The sequence below is a fragment of the Lathyrus oleraceus genome, chromosome 3 (assembly GCF_024323335.1).
Source record: "Lathyrus oleraceus cultivar Zhongwan6 chromosome 3, CAAS_Psat_ZW6_1.0, whole genome shotgun sequence".
Classification (NCBI taxonomy): Eukaryota; Viridiplantae; Streptophyta; class Magnoliopsida; order Fabales; family Fabaceae; genus Lathyrus; species Lathyrus oleraceus.
In genome coordinates this window covers 226686514-226711487 of record NC_066581.1, presented here as the reverse complement: position 1 = coordinate 226711487, position 24974 = coordinate 226686514, and the positions used below count along the sequence as shown (strand labels likewise).

General features: G+C 35.0%; 1 protein-coding gene and 1 pseudogene across 1 annotated transcript; one reads left to right on the top strand and one right to left on the bottom strand.

Annotated features, from left to right (window-relative positions):
- The first annotated feature begins 4194 nt into the window (after positions 1 to 4194).
- Positions 4195 to 22445, top strand: LOC127126456 (squamosa promoter-binding-like protein 6; annotated as a pseudogene).
- On the bottom strand, positions 6937 to 7671 carry LOC127126457 (protein DMP9-like). The gene has a single exon (XM_051055387.1). The coding sequence runs from the start codon at positions 7591 to 7593 to the stop codon at positions 6937 to 6939; it is 657 nt and encodes a 218-aa protein (XP_050911344.1). The 5' UTR covers positions 7594 to 7671.
- Positions 22446 to 24974: the final 2529 nt, after the last annotated feature.

Here is a 24974-nt window from a genome sequence, read left to right as displayed (position 1 = left end):
GGATGCCGTTCTTTCTCACGTAACGGTTGTAGCGTTTGACGAACAGCCCCATATCTTCACTCTTGTCCTCTTCTTCTTCGTCACTTGATGAATAATCACTTTGCTCTTTTGCTTGAGACTTTGAGGAGGAAGTCTTTAGAGCTATTGATTTCTTTTCGCTCACCTTGGCTTTGTCTTTCTTATCTTTCTTTTCATGTTGTTCCAAGCTTAATAGAACTTGTTCGTGCTCTTGTAGTTTGCCGAACAATGTTGTTAAGTCCAATATGGTAAGATCGTTTGCCTCTTTGATGGCGGTCACTTTCGGCTGCCATTCCCTGTTAAGACATCTTAAGATTTTATTAGTAGCAACATCATTGGAAATAGGTTTACCTAGTGAATGTAATCGATTGATTAGATGAGTGAATCTCTTTTGCATGTCGGCAATGGTTTCCCCTTGCTCCATGAAAAAGAGATCAAACTCTTGCGTTAGTGTATTGATTCTAGCCAATTTAACATCGTTCGTCCCCTCATGGGCAATTTGAAGTGAATCCCACATGGCCTTAGCAGTAGGACAATGGGATACACGATAGTATTCGTCTACCCCTAATGAGGAGATTAAGATGTTTTTGGCTTTCCAATCATAGTTGTATTTCTTTTCATCATCATCGGTCCATTGTGCTTCGGGCTTAGGCACTATTTCATTATTCTCATTGGTCATGGTTATTTCAATTGGACCATTGAGAATAACATTCCATATTTTTCTATCTATGGAATTTATGTGCACCCGCATACAGTCTTTCCAATAACTATAATTTTCACCATTGAAAACGGGAGCTCTATTGTAAGCCCCTTTAGGTTCGTTAGCCATTTTCTATCAACGTTGTATTTTGAAGCACGGAGTGAACCGGAGCTCCTGATACCACTTGTTAGACTATGGCACGGATCTAGAAGGGGGGGTTGAATAGATCCCAGTTAAAAACTTGAGTCGGCGCTACCAATTTAAACGAAAAATTGGTTTTAAAAATGTTTTAGGTGCGGAAGCGACCGAGGAAAATTTAGTCTAAAAACGAACCGTTATTGGAAAACCGGATATGCGTTAAGCTAATGGATAAGAGATAAAACGAGATACAATTCGCTACACTAGTATCACAATCAATGATAGAGTTCACTTACTAGCAAGCCTAGTTCCAATGAACCAAAATATCAAATTGAAACTCAGTGCAAACTTAAGGCAACTTTGGCTTAGGCAATTTTACAAACACTTGGTGTGCATAAACACTCCAAGTGATATTTGAGTTGAGTAAGTAAGTCAATTTATCCTAGCACAATATGTTATTGTACTTAGTATTCCAACAGCTGTTTTAATCACTTACTCAACTTATATCAAAGTTTGGCAAAAATTGCTTAAACTAAAATCACTTAAATTTTAAGCTGAAAAACAGATTATGCAGAAAATTAAAGGAGACAGAGATTTGGTGAGGCAGTTCCCCCGCCGTCCTCGCTTCGGGGTACGTCTGCCCTCAATTCTAAAAATAGAATTGAGATGATTAATTAGATATCACCTGTGAGATTTATTCGTTTTTACAAGGAGTGCAAAGTATGTAAACAACAGAATTTCCAATATGTTGAATGATACTTCTTTTCCTTGCCCCTTGATTCAAGATGAATCAAGACCTTTGATTGTTGATGCTTGACCTCCGTTTCCTGCCACTTGTTGATGAACCTTCCGTTCTTCAACCCCTTGGCCCGGCGGATCACGAACACGAACGAATCAAACCCGGATTCTTCACTACTCAAACACCGACTCCGCTACTAAACTGATGAAGACTTTCTCTTATCAGTTACCTTCGCTCAGCTGAAAGATAATGAAGCAACCCGTCCAAAAACCCCCAAACGCAAACCGGTATTGGAGGATAAAACCCTAATGGTTTTATTCAAGAAAGAACCTGCCAAGACTTCAACTCGAACCCGATTCTTCAATCGCTACCTCGAACCTTATCACCTTCAAACTATCACAAATCGCATCAAAAGTTATTGTGTGCAGTTGATGTATTGTGGACTGTTGAAGATGAAGATGATGAATCTTTGACAACTATTTCACTCTTTCTTGTTTCCTTGAACACTTGTACTCAAAAATAGCAAATGTTAATTAATAGAAGTGTTTTGACTTCTATTTATAGTAACAGACAAAACCAAACAAACATAACAGAAATTTAAACTTTGAAATAACTCAGAAAGCTGAGTTTGCGCGCGAACGGTCGACCATAGGGTCGGCGTGCGCTGACCCGTGGGGCACGTGCCGACTGCATGCGTCGACGCAGGGATTTTTGCGCCGACCCGTGAGTTAAGCGTCGACCCTATGCGTCGACGCAAGGGGTTTTTGCGCTGACTCCCTCCAGTTTGGGCAGAGCCTTTGCGCCGACCCGTGAGCTTTGAGCTGACCCCTATGGTCGACTCAAAGCCTTCAAATCTGCAAAAAAGTTGTGATTAGTGATTTTCATGTATTTGGTCATGATCACACTTTGTCTATATGTTTTTGATGATTATAGTAGCTTTAGGATAACGTGAAAAAGGATATGGTGGGTAATGTGTTGCATTTGTTCGTAGACGTGTTGTCATCATCGAAACTTGATATCGTATGTTGTATGACACTTTGTCTTTACAAATCCAAATACATAAGGGAACTTCTTTCTAAGGCTAAGATGAACAATGCAAATGGAGTCTTAACATCCATACTTAGCACCTGCAAGTTGAGCAAACATGGGTCATGTATTTTCTATGACCCTCAAGTTTACATGTCCATAGTATAAGCTATGCAATATGTGACTCTAACTAGACCATACATGTCTTTTAGTGTTAACAAAACTTGTCAGTTTATGTTTTCCCCTCTAGAATCTAATTTAGCTGTTGTTAGAAGATATTAAGATATCTTAGTGGGACAATGACCCATGGTCTGTTGTAAGCCCATTTCATATTTGTTAATAAGTTTTCACTAAAGGCTTATAGTGATTCAGACTACGCAAGTGACCTAGATGATAGAAGATCGGGACTTGGTACTTGTATCTTTTTTAGTCCAAACCTTATTTCTTGGAGTTTTAAGAAGAAGTCTCTAGTATCTCGTTCAAGCACATAAGTATCATGCTCTAAAATCTTTTACATCTGAACTCCTATAGTTAGAATCACTCTTGGATGAACTTGACATTCCTGTATATACTCCAACACTATTATTATATGATAATTTTAGTGCAATTTTGCTTTCATATAATTTTGTATTATATGTCTGCACCAAACACATATAAATGAATATTCACTTTGTTCGTGAAAAGAGAGGTGTCTAAGAAGCTTCTCATGCAACATGTTCCTGTTGCTGCCCAGATAGCAGTTACTCTGACCAAACCACTTGGAACAACTTCTCTTAAAAAATTGAAGTCCAAGCTCAAGTTCACTTTTGAAAGTCCCACTTGAACTTTAGGGGGAAAGTTAGAGAAATCTTTGCTCAAGCATTTTGAAAGCTCTCAATAATTAACATAGTTAGTTGTAATTGGTTACTAATTAGTTAGAATGTAGTTAGTTGTTAGTAACTAACATAAGTTGTTAAGTTTGTGTATTTTGCTAAGTTTGAATGTCTTGTATAAGGTTAGTATATAAACATAGTCTTCTTCATTGAAAATTTTTCAACACAATAATAATAATAATACACTTTGAGATTCTCATTTCATCTTTTGTATCAAACTATTATAGTTTAATTTTTCAATTCTATCAAGAGGGATGAAGGCTTTGGGAGAGGAGATTTCTAGAACAAATAGAAAAATCTTCAATATTTTTTAAAATTGAATTTATGTATTTTATATTTTATATTTTTAAGATATTATATCAATATAAAAGATATCTGAAGAATTTATATTACCTTTACGATCCTTAAAATCTAATATGAGAATTTTATATTATGAATAAAAACAAACTCTTCGTAATCTTTTTAACTAAAATCATTCCATTCATTTCACTCTATCCTTTCTTTCTTTTTTTCAAAATTCTCATCTCTTTTTTTCTTCAAACTCCCGAACAATGATTTTATATATATATATATATATATATATATATATATATATATATATATATATATATATATATATATATATATATATATATATATATATATATATCAAAGGAATAAATAAAAGTAATTAAACCTTTATTCTTTCACTAGAAGTCTAGAAGTATAAAATATGTGTTTTCAAAGCCACTTTTTGGTCACCAAATCAATTGTACTGAAATGGAAGTGCAGTGCTTTCTCGAAAGTAACATGCTTTTGGTTTCATGTTGACTCACTCTGTATCTGCTGAGAAAACCACCTTTCTCTACTGTTCAATCTTCTGTGTGCCAAATCCACTCACAAAGTGCCACCACAATCCATCTTTCAGGTTATTGATTACTTCAAGAACCATCTTTTTTTTTCTTTTTCCATTTGGGTTTCAAATGTTACAAGAGTTTGAACTTGGAAGATATATAGTTCTTCAATCTGGGTTTGATTTGGTTTACCCTTTTGAAATTTGTCTTTTGGTGGTTCCTTGATTTGTTTATAGACTCAAACTATGAATGACCCTTTAAAAAAGTTGAGATTTTTAGATGCTATGTTCTTTCCTTTTCTTCTCTATAGTAAATTTGTAGTTTTATTTTTATGTATATGCTTGAATTAGGTTTAATAAAAATGAATATGTATCAATATAAAAATTTGATTTTAGCATAGGAGTAATGTATTTCTTTCCAATTGTGGTAGTTTTCTTCATAATTTCTGTCACTTCAATTCATATTGTACTAATGGAATCTTGGAGTTACATTCCTGAAGAGAGAAGCTATTTGTTTTCTGATGAAATGGAGTTTTCACTTGATGCTTTTACGAGACGTCGAAAACCATCCGTTGAATTGGAGAACAAATCTTCATGTAACTTTGAAAGAGATGGATTTAAAAGTATGGAGTTTGTGGACTTGGGATTTCCCGACTTTTTCCAGAAGTCTTTTCATGGTAGCAAACCTATGGAGTCATCTGGGGTTGTTCACGGTTCGGTTCAGACATCAAGTTGTGAGCTAGATAGTAATAATTCTAGTAAAAGAGGGAATTCTTCTATCCATGTTATTGCTTTTGATTCGTCTTTCAGGGAAGAAGATTATGAGTCAAAGCATTTAAGTTCTCTATTTGAATCGAAAAATCATGATTCTTCATTGTCAACTTTTTTAAATCAAGGTGCAAGTAATGACAGAGATGCCAAAGTGTTTGTTTCCACGCCGATACATCAAGCCGTGCTTTCGAAGAGAGCTCGCACTTCCACCTTACTTCCCCGACTCTTGTATGCCAAGTTTATGATTGTAATATGGATCTTAGCACCTCAAAAGATTATCACAAACGGCATAAAGTTTGCGATGTTCACTCCAAGACAGCTAAAGTTGTTGTCAATGGCGTTGAACAGAGGTTTCGTCAGCAGTGCAACAGGTATAATTTAAACTTCCTTTCGTGTTTAAACAAATGTTTTTTTTTTGTTTCTATTATCTGTTTCATCAATGTTATTGTTACCAAATTGTCACATTGTTTTCACTTTGTTTCCGTCATTCTTTTATTATGAATACGAAATGCATGCAGATTGAATTATGCTTCTTTTTGTTCTTGAATTAGGTTCCATTTGGTAGCTGAGTTCGATGATGATAAGCGCAGTTGTCGTAGGTGTTTAGCTGGACATAATGAACGCCGAAGGAAACCTCAGTTTGATTACATGACTAGCAAACAACACAAGATTCTTCAATCTTATCAAGGTATGAAATCTACATTCTACTACCATTTTCATTAGACATAGATAAGACCGAAAAAGTATGTTAAGAACCTCTTTTCAAGGCCATTTACAATAGCTTCATATTACGATGTTTCCGATGAAATATACATTCTATTTTTAAGGAGGTTTCGTAATCATATTAGTTGGGATTATGCAAAGGTAGGGTCTATCTACATATGTTAGCTTTCACAAGATACTGATACAATTCCTGCCATAAACTGAAATTAAAACCTTAGAATCTAGAAAAGACAGCATGCAATTTTTTAAACATTTCAGACAAAGGAGGCAAATAAAGCATCTTAAATTACGCTATCACTTCGTCTTTCATTAGGACATATATTTTGCATTTCGACGATTATTCATAGGCAACCACAATATAGCCACAATATTGTTGATGTGATAGTCTCTACAACCTCATTAGACTATAATTGCGGTGTAATTTGAAATCACACATTTTTGAACATTAGGGAGTAGTTTGAAATCACACATTTTTGAACATTAGGGAGTAGAAACTACTTTAGACCGCTTCACCATGTTTTTCAAGTATGTTCTTCAAAAATATTAAAATTTAGAATTCCAAAATTTAATATACTTATAAAAATCATAAATTATATTTTTGTATTTCAAAATATTTCCAATCAAAATTCACTTGCAATTGACATTACGCGCATCGCAACAATCGCAATAACCGCAATCGCAACAACCGTAACTGCAATTTAAAACAATGACGGCCATAATATTGCTGATGTAAAAGTTTCTGCAATTGAATCGGATTGCAATTGAAGCGTAATTTGAAATCAAACATCCTTCCACTTTAAGAACCACACAGTAAACTTTGCCTAAGTTTCTTCATATGTTTCCGTCAAATCTCAAAATTTCTAACCACAAAACTCAATTTCCTTATGAAAACCATGGATATAACTTAGAATCAACTTAGTGTGATTCTGCCAGTATGTTATTATATTTGGCCTTTGCAAAAACAAAAGAAGATAACACATTCAGTGATTACACTATGGTTCCAATATATCAAATGTTACTATATCTGAAATTACAAAGTCTTCACATTGTTTAAACATAAATGCATGATATATGCAAATAAAACAAACACACAAATGAATACATATATACTGACAAATTAGGCAGACATGCATCCAATTCCATGTCTTGAAGTAGGAAAAATAAGGAACAAACCGCTACAAACTATTCCAATCATCATTGGAAAACTCTCCATAATTTGATCCATCTCTCTTTCATGTCCAGGAAACAAACAATTAGTAACCCTATAATCCGAAAAAGCAATAGCCACAAACACCATAACCGACATAACCGCATGCACAAAATCTTGAAACCCTACCTTATACTTGTCATCTTTAGGAACCGAAACAGCGAGTCCGGGTTTGAAAACAGAGAGCCCTTTCGGAGTAACGAAACCGTAGTAAATGTTACCGTCGGCACCATGAAAACTGTCTGTAAAGTGAAAGAAAAAACAAGAGAGTGCACACATGATTAAGAGGAAATGGATCATGATGGTGTGAATATGAGTGCATTGGCCATTTCTGTAGATGGATGGAAGGACCATTTCGAATGTGATGAGTGTTCCGGTTGGAAGGAAGTTTCCGAGTAGGGAAGTTTTTGAGAGGGTCTTTTGAACACCTTTTGCCATTATGGCGCGACGCTTCTTCCCGGGTTCCGGTGGATCGGACGACTGGGTTGTGACGGCGCCCACGGCCTCCTGTGGCGGTGGTGTTACATTGTATACTTTGATTCCAATTTCTGGTTGAGTTTGTTCCATATTTGATTATTTATGAAGAACATGTGTGTGTGAGTGATTCAATAGTTATGGTTATGAATGAATGGAATTGGATTTGAATGTTGGTTTGTATATATAGTGGAAATGTACATTCCCATCGGTTAAAAAATCTTGTGAGCGGTTATGTTTTGACGGTTAACTAATTAGGACTTTGATTTGCCACTTAATTGTGTTGAATGTTAAGATGTAAGCCGTCTTTTTTTTTTTTAATTTCAAATCCAAATCTTTTTTCTTGTCATATTTAACTTTTTAAAACTCTATATTTGAGCATGTTTTGCATGCCTTATTTTGTAGCACAATTATTTGAAGTTACATTGCAAATTGGATAAATTGTTCTACGCAAATAACTCTACCTCCAAATTATTTAAAAATAGAATTTTTGTTCTGATGAGTTTTGCAATAAACACTGTTTTTTTCATCTATCAATTTTCTAACCTTTTCATAAAATTACAACTAAATCACTTCAAAGAAAAGAAGCAAAGCGGTGATCATTGTACAACTAAGTTACCTTCTACAATGATCATCAACACTTTTGATCCGAAATGCTTTCATCTTGAGCTCCACAGAATAAGACTTGGATACCACATGCATATGTCTCCATTGTTGTGTTCTTTCTTCTTTGTAGCTAAAATCAAAATGTAGATTTTACTGGAATCTGTAAAAAGGGTAAAGATATGCATAATACCCCCAACACACTTGTGTGGTAACTGGTAAGGAAGCTGCCACGTTCAAATTATTCAATTTTGTTGCAGGAAGGGCTCCCAAACTTAAAATACAATATAAATATTTATTTAATCACTTTAACGTGGACATGAAGATTTAGAGATTAATATCTTATTTTACTTTTATAACACATTCCTAATGACATACTATATTTTGTTATATTACATCCTATTTAATTAATAATATTATCTTTTTTTATATTTTTTTTTAATTTAATAAAATATCTAAAATTAAATTATTAAAATAAATAATTTTCGATAACATTTTATATAAATATGCATATAAAAAAGTCTAGACATTTTTTATTTAAAAAAAATATATTATAGTCTGAGCCAGTGTATGCTAGGCCATAAGTCCCTCTTAGTTGGTCTGACCTATTTTCACCCCTAATTATAAGGGATAAATAAGAAGAAATAAAGCAACACAATTATAGAAAAGAGACAAAACAAAGAAATAAGATGCAAAATAAAAAATAAATAACAAAAATAAAAGAGATACAGATAGAAAGATCTCACTAGAGATTTATCCTCATTCAACCTAAACCACTTGGCCTACTCCAGTCCTCAAGAGTCATCCCCTTGATATTTCCACTAAAATAATTTTGAGTTTAACACAAAATCACCTCAAACAACCTTACAAAAAAAATCGCACATGATTAACCCAAAAACCTTTCACAAACTACCTAGAGTTTTTACACAGACTCGACTCAATAACCTTCCACAAACAACTGGACATTTTACACAGGCTTATCTCAATAAACTTCAACCAAGATTTTTACAGGTTTAGCTTACAGCGTTCAAATTTATTTCAAGAAGATCACAAGAGAATTACACTCTTAAATAAACAATTTCAGCATAGTACCAATACAACACAACGCTCAGATAAACTTTTCACTCTCTTGGTAATAAGAAAGCATTAGTAGAAAAAGACTTTATAAAATAATGAGAGATATAAAGATAGGAGAAAGTTTATATTTAGAAAACACATGTATTTTGAAATAAAGCGAGCCCTCCTTTATATAGGAAATAAATATGGCTCGAAAAGACAACAATCTACGGGTTTTCTAAACCTTTTTATTAATTAAATCTATGTCTTATGGATTAACTTAACCTAGAAAAAGAAACTTTGAGTTTCAATGTCACTAAATTGGTTAAAATCCTTCTTAACCTATTATGAGGTATTTCACTTTTTTTAATCGATTAAAAACAAGGCTTAATAAATTAATCAATGTATTTTGTCTTCCCAATTGACAAACAAGATTCTTAGTCTTTCAAGCACTTTTTCGGATTGATTTAATGAAGTTTTATAAAAAATATTAGAGGTTTGAAATACTTTTGTGTGTGTGAGGATTGCATTAGTACCTTCGTACCCATTGTTTCCTCATTTACAATTAATAGATAAAAAACTAGATAAAACACTAAGTGCTAGATCATGCAAACTTTCACAACTTTACAACTTTAAGTTCTTTTACTTTATTAAATTTTGTCTAGTACTTGATTTAAAATTTGTATAGAAATTAATTCAAACTTTTATTTGCTCTTTTATTTGGAACTTTTGACACTTGAACTTGTGCTTGTTCCTTTTATGGATGAGACTTAAGATATACTCTTTCTTGTTATCTATCATCATTAAAACTATTGAAAGATATTATCTGCACAACAAATAAAATCAAATAAGTAATAATACTAAGTGAAAAAGAACTGTTGTCCATTAAGTAAACAAAGTGTTACTTTCAAATTACCCCAAAATACAATAAAAGAAAAAAAAGAAAAAACAAGTCACAATGCGCGCGCACACACACACATACACACACACACACGATTAAGTTTAATCTTAGTTGAAATGTTTTTGGTGAAGGTTGAGATAGAACTTGAAATCAAGGTTATTGAACTCGGAGAGGTATAAACCTACGTTTCATGTGTAATTACTGTTGTTAGAAAAGGAGATTTCTATAGAAAAGAATGAGCACTAACCACTTGAGTATGAGCAAATAGATGATGGAAAAGATTAATAAATGTCTTCATTTATATTTTATGATGGGGTTGAGTTGAATGGTGGTGTAACTGATGAAGAATCTTCTTTACACTATAAAGGAGTGTTTGGGCTAGGTGGTGGGTGTGTGTGTTTCGGAAAAGTCATATTTTATCTAGCTGACAATGGTCATGACAAAAGTTTCAAGTAAAGATAGTTCAAGAATTTGTTGAATGGGAAGGTTGGTGTTTAGATTGTTTAGTTTGTGAAAGAAAGCAAACATGTTTAGGATCATATTGAAAAGAAAAATGCTGATTATTTTCAAACATTAAGACACCATTTTGACTTGAGAAGGGAAATTTGGGAAGCGTGTTTCGATTCCTACCTCCTGATCTACTAGGAATAACTCAACGAAGTAAGTCCCATGATCTAGGTATGCCACTAAATTTACTGTTATTCCTTTTGATTGGTTGCATTAGGTAAAATAACATATGTACAAGCTGTATTTTATGCAAATGCAACATGTGGAACAAGATGTTCCAGCATGTGTTCTCGCATTTTCCCTTAGTCTGCAGACCAAACCTTGTGAGTGAATTTGTGTGCGTTGATGTTTGATTCCTAGAAGATTCGTGTTATATATTTTAGCAAATATTATTCAGTAATATTTTCTAAAAATATTTTATTAATCCATAAGCTTGAAGATGATTTAATTAGATAGGGATTAACTAAAAAGATTTGGAGTTGGAAGATTTGATTGGATTTGCATTGTATCAAAGATTTAATTGGATATGCATTGAAGATAGATTGACTCAGTTTTATCCAAGACGGTGCTGAAGATTTAATTAAAAAATTACATGAAGATATTTTATGGGATTTATTTTAATTACAAGATATGGATTTGCACTTAACGAGAATATTTTCAATCCAAGATTTAAATGTGTGGTTCAGTTTTAGCAAGAGATTTATTATGAATCATTTACTTGAGAAGTTGGAATTGTGATTTATATCAAGTAAAGATTTTATTTGAGTTGTTCAAGATTAAATTTTTTATCACGAGGACACATGTGGGACTTGATGCTCTAGGATGTGTGCAACATCTGACCCTTGCCAGTAGGCCAATGTTGTAGTTGTTTGGAGAGTGATTTTCTGATTGGATCTCAATCAGATTTGTTGCTATCTTTTAGAAATGCATTTATGTAGATTTATTTAATTGGATCGAATGTAATCAAATAAAATTAAATGGATATTTAAATTTGAATTTGAATAAAAAATAAATCATATCTTTTGGAGACTTTTGTGGAACAAATCAAAACAAAATCTCTTATACTTCTAGACGAGATCAACGCTGCTTATGCCCATAGGAAAAATCCCAGAAGAAGCATTATTATTTAAGAAGACTCAAACCTCTCTTGAGAGGGTGTGCGTGTATTGAATATTCATGTGTTAGGATTTATCCTTTGAGTCTTTATTTTTGTTGTTAATTATGCACATCTCTATTGCTTCATTCATATTTAAATGCATAAATATTGGTTTGTTTAGTTTAGTTGTAATTCAACATCAATATTTTGTTTATTGAGTTGATCACGTGAGATTAGTGATTGAGAGAAATTGTTTATTGAGTTTGTCACTTGGGGTTAGTGATAAAAATAAAGTGAGAGGGGTTCTCATATTTAGGGGGAGACCTAAATAGAAAGTCACTAGTATTAGGAAGAGACATTTAACATTATGGGGTTGATGTTCCTATAAGACTAATTGTACTAATTCAATATAGTGGATTTCATTTCTTGGGTAGAGTGTCCCCAGACGTAGGTGTGGTTTCACTAAACTAGGTTACTAATTCTCATGTGTTATTTATTGCTTTATTGTTATTTGTTATCTGTCTTGCAAACTGATTTTGTTTTATATAATGTATCAGTCATCATGTATGATATTTATCATATACCAATTGTACATATTGTCATAGAATCTATCATTTATCATATACAAATTGTACATATTGTCTTAACAATATTGTCCAACATATGTCCTCCTAGGAACATAATTTCAATTGGCATTAGAGGAGACGTCATGTTCTATTTGGATGTGTTACAGGGTTCTTATTCTATTCAAGATAGAGAATTTCAATAAAGAAGGAGTAATTAATCAACCAAAAATTCTTTATAGTATTAAGAATCCTCCAAATAGTAGAGCCAAAAGCAATTATAAAGATTGTGAAAACCAACTAGATTATGATTCTGAAGAAAATATAGGCTTTTTAAGATCTTTAGTAAAGTCATGAGAAAACTAGGCAAGAGATTTGGGAATAATGTCCCTACCAATGTCAAGAACATTCAACATAAATAAAAAGATGGTGAAATACAAAATCTCAACTATTCTTACAGGTGAAAAGGGATCCAATGTCTTCAATGCAAAGATTTTGGACATATTCAAGTTGAATACTTAAGTTTTCCTATGAGACAAAGAAGAATCTAGAATGTCACTAAGGATGAGGAAGGTGGATCTAATCAAGCAAACAATGTTGTGACATTCAAAGACATGAAAGATGTTATACATACTGGTGAGCCATCCATTTAAAATAAAAGTGTATTACTCTTATTCAGAAAACATATTGCAAAATGTCAGGCAACAAGTCTCAACATCATGTCAAACATGTTTACCAAAAAATAGAATGTAGAATGTCAGTTAATATGTCTCAACATCTTGTCAAACATGTGTACCAAAAAGTAGAATGCAGAATGTCATGTAACATGTCTAAACATATGGTCAAACATAATTACCAGTGTATTATGGATGTGAGGGTTCTATCCTTAAGAATAATGAAGTTCATGATGGGTCTGCTCCTATCAACGAAGGTGTTACTAAAGATTTAGTCTTAGTAAAAGGCATGACAAGAAGTCAAAGAAAATAGTTTGTGGAAAAAAGAATCTCATAAATATTTATATTACCCCCTTAGACAACATGTCTTCACAGTTTAAGGAAGGTGTGCTAAAGTGGAAGTATTTATATCACAAGAGGATAGCCTTTGAAAGGAAGTTGTGCCATTTGAAGAGGTTGCTCAGCTGATGAAGGATGTTACTGTGAAATACAATAAGAATTTTATGATAGTTTACCTTTATGGCATGTTAGACAAGATGGTGGAGCATTTTATTCAACAAATGTAGTCTTAATTTGAGTTAAGTATGGTAGGAGATGTTACCTACTTTCCTGATTTTTAAGTAAAGCAAATGAAGACTACACCTTTGATTTCCAAAGTATATATGCTGGAATTAGTTGTAGTCAACTTTTTGGAGTAACCAAATGCTCAAAGATGTCCCCAAAGATGGTAATGAAGATGTCAACTAGGATGTGCCAAACAACATGAATGACATGTTGGTAACTGAGTTTTCAACTCAGATGAAGGATGAAAAGTTGCCCTTGTTAATTTTGAAGTGAATAAAAAGCTTGTTCAAACAAGTGACTCTAAGACATGTGATGAAGAAGATGTCTTGGACATTATGCACATCATAAGGAGAAAAATTGGTGGGAAGAGGATTCATATGAATGACTCCACTTCTCATATGGATAATGTTAATTTCATTATGAAACAAGTGTTCATAAGTGGAAATATGTATTCCAAAGAAAGATTTCTACTAAAAGGGATATAGGTAAAAAGCTCTTGAGTTTAAAAAAAACATGGAGATGTTGAAAGTTGTTGGTTTAATGAGAATTTTCTCTGATATTAGTCCTTGCTATGAAAAGATATTCAAGGAGTTTATTGTTAACATATTTGTTGGGTGTAATGTTGAAGGAAATAAGGTATATGATAGACGAAAGTGTGTGAAGTTTTCCCCTTCAATTATTAATGATTATTTGGGAAGAAGCAAGTCTGCAAGGTTTGATAAGGTTCTCTTTGTTGAAAATACTATGACTAATAAAAAAGGAAGTTGACAGTTAGGATGAAGAGGAAATTGCGAGTGAGGATGAAAAATGACATTATGTTGAAGCACTGAAGTACAATGAAATTGTGGAGCATCTTAGTGATGCTCAATTGTTGAATACAATGTTGAATGTTGGATCTAGTTATCCTAAGTTAATGAAGGAACTTGTGGTTAAGACTAATGGTATTCCTCATTGGTTCCTAAGATTCAATTGTAAGATGTTTGTATGGAAAGATATCTCAGACATTGTTTCCAACATTTGTGCACCTGTAGACGAAACTAGTTTGATGTTTGATGAAGAAATGTTGGAGTTATTTCACCTCGACATGTTGTTGCTGCTACTGCAATTTCGGTGTTCCTTTGTTGAATATGGTTCTTTTTTTAGTTCTTTTGGATGAAGACATGTGTTAGTCCGGTTGGTTATTGTACCTATCAAGCTTGTGTTCTAGATAATGAAGCTTGTTATTTTGGTTGTGACTCTTTCCATACCTTTGCTAAATTGTAGCAAAAAAAGGAGAGTAATGATCATGTGGGACAAGATGTTCCAGCATGATATTTTGTGGTTGTGTTGATCTGACCTTTTGATGTGTAGCTCTAGTAGAAAAAGACTATATAAAATAATGAGATATATAAAGATAGGAGAAAGTTTATATTTAGAAAACACATGTATTTTGAAATAAAGAGAACCCTCATTTATATAGGAAATAAATATGGCTCAAAAAGACAACAATCCACGGGTTTTCTAAACCTTTTGATTGATTAAATCCATGTCTTATGGATTAACTTAACCTAGAAAAAGAAACTTTGAGTTTCAATGTCACTAAATTGGTTAAAATCCTTCTTAACCTATTAGGAGGTATTTCACTTTTTTTAATCGATTAAAAACAAGGCTTAATAAATTAATCAATGTATTTTGTCTTCCCGATTGACAAACAAGATTCTTAGTCTTTCTAGCACTTTTTCGGATTGATTTAAAGAAGTTTTATAAAAAATATTAGAGGTTTGAAATACTTTTATGTGTGTGAGGATTGCATTAGTACCTTCGTACCCATTGTTTACTCATTTACAATTAATAGATATAAAAAACTAGATAAAACACTAAGTGCTAGATCATACAAGCTTTCACAACTTTACAACTTTAAGTTCTTTTACTTTATTAAACTTTGTCTAGTACTTGATTTAAAATTTGTATAGAAATTAATTCAAACTTTTATTTGCTCTTTTATTTGGAACTTTTGACACTTGAACTTGTGCTTGTTCCTTTTATGGATGGGACTTAAGATATACTCTTTCTTGTTATCTATCATCATTAAAACTATTGAAAGATATTATATGCACAACAAATAAAATCAAATAAGTAATAATACTAAGTGAAAAAGAACTGTTGTCCATTAAGTAAACAAAGTGTTACTTTCAAATTACCCCAAAATACAATAAAAGAAAAAAAAGAAAAAACAAGTCACAATGCGCGCGCACACACACACATACACACACACGATTAAGTTTAATCTTAGTTGAAATGTTTTTGGTGAAGGTTGAGATAGAACTTGAAATCAAGGTTATTGAACTCGGAGAGGTATAAACCTACGTTTCATGTGTAATTACTGTTGTTAGAAAAGGAGATTTCTATAGAAAAGAATGAGCACTAACCACTTGAGTATGAGCAAATAGATGATGGAAAAGATTAATAAATGTCTTCATTTATATTTTATGATGGGGTTGAGTTGAATGGTGGTGTAACTGATGAAGAATCTTCTTTACACTATAAAGGAGTGTTTGGGCTAGGTGGTGGGTGTGTGTGTTTCGGAAAATTCATATTTTATCTAGCTGACAATGGTCATGACAAAAGTTTCAAGTAAAGATAGTTCAAGAATTTGTTGAATGGGAAGGTTGGTGTTTAGATTGCTTAGTTTGTGAAAGAAAGCAAACATGTTTAGGATCATATTGAAAAGAAAAATACTGAATATTTTCAAACATTAAGACACCATTTTGACTTGAGAAGGGAAATTTGGGAAGCGTGTTTCGATTCCTACCTCATTATCTACTAGGAATAACTCAATGAAGTAAGTCCCATGATCTAGGTATGCCACTAAATCTACTGTTATTCCTGCAAGGGTAAGGGTACTCCAAGATCACATTACATTGTATGGTGGTTAGGATTTGTCCATGACGACGAGAAACTCTATGTGGTGGTGTTTTGTGGGAGGTTTAGAGGATCTGCTCACTTGTATGTAGCACGATACTTTTATTGTAGTATAATCATGTGATATGATATGTATGACTTAAGATTTGCCCTCTCCTGTTAGGGGTGGGGGTATTTATAAAGGCTTTTGGCCTAGGTTTTCTTGGAAAAGGTTGTTGTTAACTTAGTAAATGGTGGATTGTTTAAAACTTATTATCAAAGGGATGTGAGTCAGTTACTTGACCCTGACTTATTTCTACCCAAGGAATGTCTTATCCTACGTTTTCCATGATTGGGCGATACGGAAACTTTTGGGGCGAGCCGGTGTCTCACTGAGTGCGACATATGATCGCCACCTTTCCTAGGGCCACCGTCTTAGCCAAGTCCATTACAAATATAATACTACACAGTCCCTCAAGCACGAGACCCTTGATAGAGGAAAAAGTGATTTTAGACTGTCGTATATGGGATTATCTTGAGGCCCCAAGTTTCTCGACGATAGGTGAGACGTGCTACGATTATTAGGCTCATGAGTTTTTTTAAGAGGAATCATATTATTTGGTCATGTCGGAGGAAACTCTAAGCCTCATAGGTGATAGTTCAATTAGCATGGAAAGTATAAGTCCCTCAAGCGAAGTTATATGTGTCACGACTGATGAGACTTTAAGTCCCTCATGCAAGGCTTTGGACCTCTCGGGAGGGATTTCTATCAAGCCCTCAGACAACACTTGTGACTAAGTCTCTTAGGCTAGACTCTGATCGCACATCTTGGGCATGGTTTCTATGTATGATTCCTCCCGAGGAAATTCTAAGTCCCTCAGGTGAGCCTTTAATTAGCCTGGGAAGTCTATGCCCCTTAGGAAAAGTTATATGTGGCATGGCCGATGAGACTATCAGTCCCTTAGGCGAAACATTGGACCTCTTGTGCATGACATCTTTCAAGCCCTCAGATAAGACTTATGACTAACTTTCTTAGGTCATACTTTGATCGCACCTCTTAGGCATGATTTCTATGTTTGATCACACCTGAGGAAACTCTAAGTCTCTCAGGAAAGAGTTTAATTAGTCTACGAAGTCTAAGCCCCTCAGGAAAAATTAAATGTGGTATGGATGAGGAGACTATAAGTCCTTCATGCGAGGAGTTGGGTAGCTTATTTGTACTTCCCTGAGGGGTGACAAGGATCTTCGTCATGAAGTCCAGCAAATATTGCCTCAAGGGCCGACAAAGACATTTTCTATGAAGTTCAACATACAAACATTGCCTCAATGGGCGGCAAGAATATTTGTTATGTGTTATACCCCAAATTTTTCCGGGCATTTTAAACTTCGATGCATCCAACTTCATTTTGTTTTGCTTAGAAAAAAATTTCAGTTTTATAGATAGCCGAGTTGAATCGATTTTCAATTGCACGTAGAGTCAGGGGACAAAAATTTTTGAGATCAGACTTGCAGTTGTTTGTTTTATTGATCTATAATTCACATAGTTCAATCTAATGTGCTCGTTTTATTTTTTCGATCCCAATTACATTCACATTTCGATCAACCCGAGCATTTTTTATTGTAAAATTTGAACTTTATATGTTTGTTTTCCAGAAGTTTATTTTGTGCATATCATTTTAGTGCATTCATTTTATTTTTGAGCGTTTTCCCGCCTGATTTTTATTCATTTTAATCCCTTTTATTTTTATTTTTTTATAAACTTATTCAGAAAAAAATAGGATTAATCATATTTTCATTTTGATTTTATTAGGTTTATTTAAAAATGTTTGAATTTTATTTTATTTTTATTGATTTAAATTCATTTTTATCTCTAAAAGCATCCAAGGGTAATGTGGGCATTTTAAACCCTGATGTGTGTTTGTATGTGTTAATCTCTAGCTATTAGATCCAAATAATCAAGGGCTCACAAGTCCTACCATGTATTTCCCTCTCCACCAATCAAACAAAAGAAGAATAAGAATGATTTAAAAAAAGGGAATTGAAAGTGTCTATTGCCAGCTAGCTAGACTCGTGCGCCATTCCTCTTTCTCAAGAAAGGAAATATGATTTTCTCAAATGAGAAAAATCCAAACATGTAAAAAAAAAATACTCTCACTATAATAGGCTCTTACTCTCATATTCTCTCACTTGGACTCAAAAATGAAGAAAAAAACTGTGAAACAAAGATTAAAAGGGGTATCTTTTTCTTCTTTTCAGACCACCCTTCTTCTCTTCCTTCTCTAACACCATCCACTACAACCATTTTGACCACTTATAACTTGAATACCCCGATTTCTCTCCCTCAATCTCCGACTCCGTAGAAAAAAAGGGGAAAACATTTCCTCTCACTACCTTCAACAATCCAAACACACCTTTTCCAACATCTAACACCATCGATCCGGACCTCAACCTCCCTCCACCTCAACCACACTTCCGACCACCACCATAAACCAACCATTCACAACCTCTCATGTCGTCGCATCTCTCACTCTTCATCCACCACCTTCCTACCTCCTTACATCACTCAATCTCCATCTACCTTCATCCTCTCCGTAGGCATAAGCCACTGACCATCACCGCGAAGTCTCTTCAGCCATCGTGACAACACAAATCACGTCCAAGAAAACCACCCATGCTGGATGTAACGCCTCAAACTGCTTTCAGGATTACCGACTGACCCCATAAACCAACACAAGTCTTTTCATCATATTTTGTCCTCACACGCTTTTTGGAAAACTTCCTGTAAGACCCCAATTTTGGCCCTAAGATCCCTCATGGCATCATAACATGACATTTGCATAGCCTCAAGGATCATGAGCATCTTGGTTCCTTACCTTTGGGTGGGACCTCTTGTGAGTGGTTTGAGATCACCAAGCATGCTTGAATTGTATATTATTGCTTTTCTCATTTTATTCACTAACCTAAAGCACAAAAATATGTCACTAACATTTCTTGTTTGTAGCTTGAGCAATCACAAGGTCAAAAGCTTCTAGGAGATCCTTTGTGCAATGACAAGATGAAAGCAAGCATGTCAATGGTTCCCAAAGCTCTCATCTATCAAATATGCTTCCCTAAGTATCTCAATTCATCATTTTGATCAAAGCAAGTCAAGGGGTTTGAGGTTTGTTCCCAAGGAAACCTTAATTCATCTGTGTACCAAGTGTGCCTTGCTCATGAAGCAACCCCAGCCCATGGTCAAATACAATCAAGGGAAGTTCTTTAATTCATCATTTCATGCATATTTGAACTTATTTGAGTGTCCTCAATCATCAATGCATCAAGATATGAGTTGTAGACTTGAGAAGTTGATCAGTCAATTCATCTGACTATTTTGAAATGTACTGAGACCTAACTTTTCATGTATTGGTCAAATGGAGATGGCCCTAAGAGAAAAAATATTCTTAAGAACAATATGAACAACTTTCATGTTCATCAAAATTGGATTTGAAGCATGGAAGGTCATCATCCATTCCAAGACATTATAGGTCATTTTGACTGAAACCCTGATTTTGGGTCAACTTCCCAAGAACATAACTCATTCTTTTTTTATGATTCTGGGGTGGAACAAAATGCATTGGGAATCTTATTGTGTCTACTTCAAATGTTATGTTTATCAAAATTTCAAAATCTCAAAAGAAATACATGTGATAATGCAAAACATTATAGGTCTCTTTGAGCCAAATGCATTGAATTGTAAAAAAGTCCAACTTCAAGTGCCCATAACTTCTTCATCAAAAAATCCAAATGATGCAAAATTTAAGTTCAAATTGATTGTCTTGAAAATATCTACAACTTTGGTGTTGGAGGTTTTTCCATTTGGAGCTTGCATCATCAAAACAGAAGGGCTTGAAGTTAGTTCATTTTGACAAAATTCTCAAAAGCATATTTTGTGCATTGAACTTCATGGTCTGTTTTCATAAATTTCCACAATCCAAATGAGTTTTTGTTCAACATAACATTTGTTACTTATGTCAAGACCTTTCCAACCATTACCCATATGCTTATGTTTGGATTTTCCAAAAGGGATTTTCGAAGACTTGAAGTTTTATGACCAATTATGCATTTCATGTTAAATCTCCATGCACAAGCCATTGCAACTCAGAGTGCACATCCATTTCAATTTGGTATGATATCAGCTTGCATTTGCACTTGATTTTGGGCCTCACATGCGCCTGTACAGGCCCATGCATGGAGGACCCAACTTCATGCACACATGAGTTCTTCACTTGCTTGTGTAACACCCCGATAATAATAAAATAATTATTTAAATTGAGTTAATAATATATTTATTAATTTAATTAAATAATTGGAAATTTTATTATTATTATTATTGGAAAATATATATATGTTGGAAATAAGGAAAAGAGCCCATTTTGGAGTAAAAAGGTTTTTACGTGAAAAAGCAGAGAAGCGATCGTGAAAGAGGAAAAAGGGCAAGAGGCAGAGCAAGAGGAAGAAGGTTGGAGAAGAGAAGAGCTTGGAGCTTGAGATTCGCCGGATTAATCAGGTAAGGGGGGTTTATCGTCGATTAATGGGTATTTTGGGATAATATGTCATGGGTAGTGATAAGCCGTTAATTTGACCCTAATTGGGATTTGTAAATGTTGAAATGTTGTTGGATGAACTGTGTTGAAAGTTGAAATTAAATCGGTATTTGTGTGAGTAATGTTTTCCCGATCGTATAGCTGTTTACGGAATCGGAATCGGAGGTCCGGAAGTCTTCCAACGGCGGAATTCTGCATTCTGCCGTGTGTTAGCGCAGGAATTGTTGTTTGGTCTGCGTTAACCGGTTAACCCAGGGTGTTAACCGGTTAACACTGTATTGAAGTGTGAAAATATTGAGTTTTTGCCTGCGTTAACCGGTTAACCCAGGGCGTTAACCGGTTAACGCTGTTGCGTTTTGCCAGAAAGTGAGTTTTGCCTGCGTTAACCGGTTAACCCAGGGCGTTAACCGGTTAACACTGATGCAGAGTGAAAAATTATTGTTTTTAAATGTGGTGTACCTAATTGAGGGTTGGCCTATGTTGCCTATGGTGTAATAGGGATAAATTCCCGCTGTTTTGAGCAGTATATGCAATATTGAAATGTACTAATATTGTGGTTGTTGTTTGGTATAATCTGACATGCTTATGTGATGAAAGATTGATGATGTATAATGATGTACATGATGCTGTGAATGTATATATTATGCATGTATGTGTGAATGGACTGTTGTATGGCTCAGAGTGTGAGCATAGGTTTATTCTTGAATTACTGTTGATGTTGCATTGCTAGATGATTAGCATGCATGGCATAGCCTTCGGGGCTGTAGCTAATTCCCGTAGTGAGGAATTAGTGAGTGAACCATTGTGGGTTTGTTGTTGATGTTTGCATACTAGATGATTAGTGTGCATAGTCTAGCCTTCGGGGCTGTAGCTAATTCCCATGGTGAGGAATTAGTGAGTGAGTCACTAGGTCTCAAATGAGTGGGACTAGTGAGCTTAGTAGCCGTATCTGGAGGGATCGGTGAGCTTGAACTATATGTTCGAGAATAGTCGGTACCGCATGTGTAGAGTCTCATTGCATAAAAATATGTATGGCGTATAATATGAATGGATGTGTTCCAATATTATACGTGTGTTGTGTTGTTGTTAAGTATGATTTGAGATTATACTGGTATTGTATATTGATGTTGAGTATGATGTTTAAGCCAATGAGCTATTACTGAATGTGTATTGCAATTAGGGTGATTGATGTGTTAATTACTTGGCATTACATGTTGTTTTATAATGCTTATTATATTGATTGAGGAACTCACCCTTACAACTATTTTTCAGGTAACGAGAAATGAGTTGAGTAGAAGCAAATGCTTGGAGTCTAGTGTAGTCTCCCTAGTGGGTCATGCTCTGATAGATGTAACATCGGGCGGGAACACTTTGATTATTATTGTTGTTGTGGTTGAACTAAATTACATGTGATGTTACATGTTTTGCATGATTGAGTTGATCTCTATCCGCTGCGTAACTGTGCAAATACTTTATATTTAAATTAAATAAAAGAGCATGATTGTTATATTGTTTAAATGGTGTGGAATGTTTGTGTGACACCCTTGGTGCACTATTACTCTGATTATATGTTTATTATTTTAATTAATTTTTGGGGTATTTTAGAAGGGTGTTACATTAGTGGTATCAGAGCATCGTCGGTCGAGTCGAGTCGTAATTATTCTGTTTCCCTGTACGGGATAGGTGTTGTGTAACCCTATCAGTACTTATTGTTTTAGTTTGTTGGATTGTTAAGAATAGAGATGGCTGGAAGAGGTAGAGATGATGCTGCAATTGCTGAGGCTCTGGGTATGCTGGCTGGAGTACTTGGAGGGAATCCAAATGTTGTAGGAATGGGAGCTGCTCGTCAACTGAGTGAGTTCCAGAAGAACAATCCTCCAATGTTCAAGGGAGCATACGATCCAGATGGTGCTCAGAAGTGGTTGAAGGAGATCGAGAGGATCTTCCGAGTAACTGAGTGTGCTGATAACCAGAAGGTCAGGTTCGGTACACATATGCTGTCAGAGGAAGCTGATGATTGGTGGGTTGCTACCCGCACTGAGTTGGAATCTGCTGGGAATACTGAGATCACTTGGGCTGTGTTCAGGGAAAGGTTCCTGAGAAAGTATTTTCCAGAAGATGTCAGAGGAAAGAAAGAGATAGAGTTTTTGGAATTGAAGCAGGGTAACAGGTCGGTTACTGAGTATGCTGCGAAGTTCACCGAGCTGTTGAAGTACTATACTCCCTATAATGAGGCTGCTGGAGAATTTTCGAAATGTGTGAAGTTTGAGAACGGGTTGCGTCCTGAGATCAAACAAGCTATTGGATATCAGATGGATCGTGGAAAACCGTATGCAGCTGGCAAAGGTTTTCAGAAGCAGAGTGGCATGAAGAGGCCTAGTGGGGGAGACTCTAGTGCTCCTGCTAAGTGTTATAGATGTGGTCGGGCTGGACATCGTGTTCATGAGTGTACCAGTGCTGAGATGAAGTGTTTCAAGTGTGGAAAAGGTGGTCATTTGGCTGCAGAGTGTCGGTTGAAGACTGTGACTTGTTTCAACTGTGGAGAGTTGGGTCATATCAGTCCACAGTGTCCTAAGCCGAAGAAAGAGAATCAGTCAGGAGGCAAGGTCTTTGCTTTATCAGGTTCTGAGGCTTCTGCAGATGATCGTTTGATCCGAGGTACGTGTTATATTAATGGCTTTCCTCTTATAGCTATCATTGACACCGGTGCTACTCATTCCTTTATATCTTTGGATTGTGCTGTGAAACTTAAATTAGAGATATCTGAGATGTATGGTAGTATGGTGATTGATACTCCCGCGAAGGGTTCAGTGACTACTACGTCAGTTTGTTTGAATTGTCCTTTGAGTATTTTTGGTAGAGACTTTGGGATAGACCTTGTGTGTCTTCCACTAGTGCAGATTGATGTTATCTTGGGAATGAACTGGTTGGTGTTTAACCGAGTTTCTATTAACTGTTTTGATAAGACTGTGATTTTTCCTGAGATTGAAGGAGGAAAGAGTTTGTTTCTATCAGCGAGGCAGGTGAATGAGGAAGTAGCAGATGGGGCAGAGTTGTTTATGCTGTTAGCGACTTTGGAAGCTAAAGATAAACTGGTGATTTGTGATCTGGCTGTGGTGTGTGATTTTCCTGATGTGTTTCCGGAAGAGGTGAATGAATTGCCGCCAGAGCGTGAAGTTGAGTTCTCGATTGATTTGGTACCTGGTACTAGACCGATATCGATGGCTCCGTACCGTATGTCTGCTGTTGAGTTAACTGAATTGAAGAGTCAGTTGGAAGATTTGTTGGATAAGAAATTTATTCGTCCGAGTGTGTCACCGTGGGGTGCTCCAGTGTTATTGGTTAAGAAGAAAGAAGGTACTATGAGGTTGTGTGTGGACTACAGGCAACTGAATAAAGTGACGATCAAGAATCGGTATCCTTTGCCGAGGATTGATGATTTGATGGATCAGTTGATTGGTGCAAGTGTGTTCAGCAAGATAGATTTGAGGTCTGGGTATCATCAGATACGTGTGAAAACTGAGGACATTCAGAAGACTGCTTTCAGAACAAGGTATGGACATTATGAGTATTCTGTAATGCCTTTTGGTGTGACTAATGCGCCTGGAGTATTTATGGAGTATATGAATAGGATTTTCCATCCGTACCTAGACAAGTTTGTTGTGGTGTTTATTGATGACATTTTGGTGTATTCGAAATCTGAAGAAGAGCATGCTGAGCATTTGAGAGTGGTTTTAGAAGTTCTACGAGAAAAGAAGTTATTTGCTAAACTCTCTAAATGTGAATTTTGGTTAGAAGAGGTTAGTTTCCTTGGTCATGTGATTTCAAGAGGTGGTATTGCTGTTGATCCTTCTAAGATAGAAGCGGTATCTAAGTGGGAAGCTCCGAAGTCAGTTTCTGAGATAAGGAGTTTTCTTGGACTTGCAGGTTATTATAGAAAATTCATTGAGGGGTTTTCCAAGTTGGCGTTACCGTTGACAATGTTGACTAGAAAGGGGCAAGCGTTTGTTTGGGATTCAAAATGTGAAGAAGGCTTCCAAGAGTTAA